We start from the raw sequence: 4,103 nt of genomic DNA on the forward strand, positions 1-4,103 counted from the left end.
GGTGTTTTTTTTTTTTGTTGTTGTTGTTTTTTGGTTAAAAAAAAAAAAAAAAAACCATCACAGTTTAAGTCTAGGGAAAATGTAACAATGTCTAGTCTTCTGAAATGCCAGAAAGACTTGAGAGGATAGGATAAATGGGCAAGATCTGCTGCGGGTGGAACTGACGGGATTTGGAAGTCTGGTATTACAAATCGGCCAGCTCAGGGACCAGATGCGGACCACAAAAAATGTTTTGCTTGGTTTGTACGTTGTTTTTTAAAAATGCTTAAATTTGTCTGCCAAGTGACTTGGTCCCCCACTCCCTAATGACTTTCTCCCAACAACCTGACCTTACCTGCTTGGCTCTCATAAGCATTGAATGCCTGGAAAAGAGCAACATCATAGAAAGAAATATGGAGGGTGCCTGGGTGGCTCAGTGGGTTAAGCCTCTGCCTTCAGCTCAGGTCATGATCTCAGGGTCCTGGGATCGAGTCCCGCATTGGGCTCTCTGCTCAGCAGGGAGCCTGCCTCCCCTCTCTGCCTCTCTTCCTCCTTGTGATCTCTCTCCCTCTGTCAAATAAATAAATGAAATCTTTAAAAAAAAAAAAAGAAATATGGAACTTGGGAGGGAAAGAAGTGAAAATGGAGATTTTAAGAACGTATGAATTTGACAGGCAAGTGAGCCCACTGTCAGAACTGCACACAGAGGTTCAGAGCTGCGGTTCTGGACAACATGCATACAAAGAAGCTAAAGGTAAAACCTTGGGTAATACTCAAATTTAAGGGCTGTTGGAATCATAATGAAAGAAAAGAACTGTCCTAAGAGACATAGGGTAGAGCAAAGCTATGGAGGTCAGAAAGAGAACTTCAAAAGTTAGAGGAAAGCTCAGCTGAGATTAGCAAGCACCAACTATGGTTCAAACAGCCATGATTTTGTTTTTATTATCTACTACAGACTGCAGGGACTTTTTTCTTGGATGCAACTATTTAACTGTCCTGTGAAAGTTCCGTCCGCAAATAGGAATGACAAGCCCATCAGTGCCATAAGCATGTTTTTTTTCCTGAAGGGCACTTGGTGTTAAACTATCCATCTTTAGGAGCATTGCTTTACAATACCAGTCCTAGTTTCTTATGTGAACACATAGTTGAGAATTTCATTACATGTTGTCTCTTTTTATTACCAGAATTCATTCTATGAAGCAACAGATTTTTATTTTTGCCCCTTTCCTTTGTAGATGTTGCACATTGTGACATGATTAGGATTATTTCAAGTCAGCCGATAGTTGAAGGAAAAAAATTTCAGACTCTTCTCTAGCTAGAACAGAGCTTGGTAGGCCACAATTTTTACCAGCCTCAGTTATGCCTGGGTGACTCTATCCTTGTTCCTCCTTCTCATTTGTTATCTTGCTACATTTCACATATCCTAAAAGCTACCTTAAGTTCTTTTTTGGAACAAGATAGAACATATAAATACTTAAAGTACTACAAGCATTTTAATGCCTGTGGTCATTATTAAAATCATGTCTGCAGATATAAGGCCTCTGGACCCAAAAAAGCTTTTGAAACTCTTAAATTTCCACTTAGGAATAATGGGTGATAACAGGGCAGAATGCCAAATATGTAATAGTTGAAAATTATAGCAAAGTGAGTGGAAAAAATTAAGACTCAGCTAGTTGGTTTTTGTGTGAGGATATGTAGGATATTTATTCCTGAGCTATCAGGAAAAGCATTTTGCCCTCTTTAATGACTTTGGAAGCTCTCCTTCCAACTCAACTAACACTATTCAAAATCACTATGTTGTAGGGGTTGCGAAGGTGGGCTCTGAAGCCACACCACCTGGTTTCAAATTCTAGTCCACGGAAGCTGTGTGACTCAGGCGACTCAACTGCCTCACCTGAAAAATGGTACTAAGAGAACCTCCCTCATAAGATTTTCTGGACTTTGAAATGTTTACATGAGTAAGGTGCTTAGAACATTGTCTATGACCTTTTAAGGGCACAAAAAAACTGGTAGCTATAATTATTATTGCTTTACAGTAGGTAAGACTCATGAGCCTCCTGGGGTCAATGCCAAAACTCTGGATCAAAACAACTGGATGCACAGCTGGATTCCAGAAGCCAAAGCGAATGTGCACCTGAACACCAGTCTGAACACCGGTCTGCGCACTGCCCTGCTGAGTAATACCTGTGGAAGTCAAACCTTCAATTCAAGAGCTCTCAATTACTAGTGTTTTGCACAGGTTTGATACCATACTTTACATTAACTGGCTCCTAACAGAGCACTACTAAATTCATTAATTAAATATTTACTGAGGGCCTACTTTGTCATTAAGTTTTAAACGCCACAAACCACTAATAACCAACACACACCCACACTCTTCCTCTTGCTGCTTCAAACGATCATGGTCAAATCAAAGCTACTACACATTACTGAAACAGCAAAAATGCTTCAAAGTGTTAGACCTATGGTGAATTTAATGGAAATCACAAGTAGGAGCCTATCACAATCTCATGCCTTAAAATACTGAAAAAATACAAAGTATGAAAACAATAAGTAAACTCTGAGGTCCCATTAGCAGGAGCTGGTCCCACACGGGAAGTATTTGGTAGGAGTGAAGAACACAGCGACAACTGTTTAGTCCCACTGGATCATTCGCTCTTCTTCAGGGAGAATACTCCAGTTCGGAGAGGCCATATCCCGGGCCAGCCAGTTGAAATCGTCGACGTCGTTCCAGTTATTTCTGCTCCTATCTAAACCAGAGCCCTCGAAGTCCTTGTCGATGCCCGGGTAGCTCCAGGTATAGGGGGCGAACTGGATCCCGCTGCAGTCCTCCACGATGGCCCTGCTGGTCACCTGCAAAAAGATACGGGTGTCTCTCGTAGTGTGTACGCGGAGCTGTTGGCAGGCCACGGCCAGCACGCAATCACTGCAGTCCTCCAGGAACACAGAGGTGGACACCGGGCCGCAGAGCAGTGTGCAACTTCGGGCTTTGGCCAGCCGTAGGGTGTTGGGATTGCCATACAGTTTGATTGTGCATTTGCTCAGATCGGTCAAAAGGACGTCGCGCTGGTGCAGCTCCTCCGCCCGCTTCTCCAAGGCTTGGGACTCCACATTGGAGAAGCCGCAGACAAAGCTGGAGCGGATGCCTCCCTCCTCCTCCAATGGCGGCGGGGAGGTCGGGACGCCTTCAGCGGCCGGGGCGCCAGGACCTGCGTCGACTTTGGTGCCCGAAGCAGCGTCCTTCCTCCGGGTCTTGAAGGCGAAACGCTTTTTGGGTTGCAGCTCCTGGCGCCGCTCGGCCAGGATCGCCTGCAGCCGCGTCAGCGCCTCCTGTGCCTGCCGCAGGTCGTAGGCGGCCAGAAACAAAACCGAGTCGTTGAGAAGTTTCTGCAGGCCCTGGAGCCGAACAGCCGCCTCCTCTAGCTGCTCCATGGATTCCCCGCTCTTCAGAAGCTCTCCCACCGCCGCTTGCTCCCGAGAGAAGGCGGCGGCGAAAAAGTCGCTCTTCTCCTCCTCCACCTCCTGGTTCTGCCGCTTTTGCTTCCGCCTTTCTACCTCCAGCTGCCGCTCTTGTTCTCGTCTTTGAAGCCGTTCAGGCACCATGCTCCGGTCCCGAGGCGAACCCACGGCCCCGCTTGCCGCGGCAGCGGAGCAACCAGCGCTCTCCATCTTGACATCCAGTTTCCTTTCTCCTACCTTGCTTCCTCAGGGCGCGCCCTCCCTGGGGCCGCCCACCAACGAGTCCTGTGATTGGCCGGACACGCTTACGTCAGCCCCGGCCTTATTTTCTTCGCCCATTGGTCCCTCCGCGTCGAAGGGGGCGGGGATATGAGGCGGGGCCGAGTGACAAGAGGGGTGGGGAGACAAAGGTCCTTGTGGAAGGGTGGGGTGGGAGACAGGAGGGGGAAGCTTTTTTTCCTCTTAAAGGGGCAGGACTTATATCCGGGATTGTGGGGTGAGTTGCAGCAGCGGCAGCTGCACATGTGGGTTTGTTTATAAGAACAAGGTTAGAAACTCGCAGGCCTCCCCCTCCCCCCGGCTCCTCCCTACTACCCCCTTACGGGCCGGAGATCCGCTACTGGTGGGGGGAATGTGTGCGTATGGTGGGTGGGGGGACAGGTAGT

At 47.6% G+C, this 4,103-nt stretch overlaps 1 protein-coding gene across 1 annotated transcript; it reads right to left on the minus strand.

The window, feature by feature from the left end:
• Positions 1-895: 895 nt before the first annotated feature.
• On the minus strand, positions 896-3,712 carry TBCC (tubulin folding cofactor C). Its single transcript, XM_044250964.1, has one exon. It carries the CDS (start codon positions 3,646-3,648, stop codon positions 2,614-2,616), a length of 1,035 nt encoding a protein of 344 aa, XP_044106899.1. The 5' UTR covers positions 3,649-3,712; the 3' UTR covers positions 896-2,613.
• Positions 3,713-4,103: the final 391 nt, after the last annotated feature.

This window comes from Neovison vison, chromosome 1, assembly GCF_020171115.1.
Source record: "Neovison vison isolate M4711 chromosome 1, ASM_NN_V1, whole genome shotgun sequence".
NCBI classification, from domain to species: Eukaryota; Metazoa; Chordata; class Mammalia; order Carnivora; family Mustelidae; genus Neogale; species Neogale vison.

Bases quoted from the DNA above. Each gene is read 5' to 3' on its own strand.
- TBCC (XM_044250964.1), bottom strand. From the start codon at position 3,648: ATGGAGAGCGCTGGTTGCTCCGCTGCCGCGGCAAGCGGGGCCGTGGGT.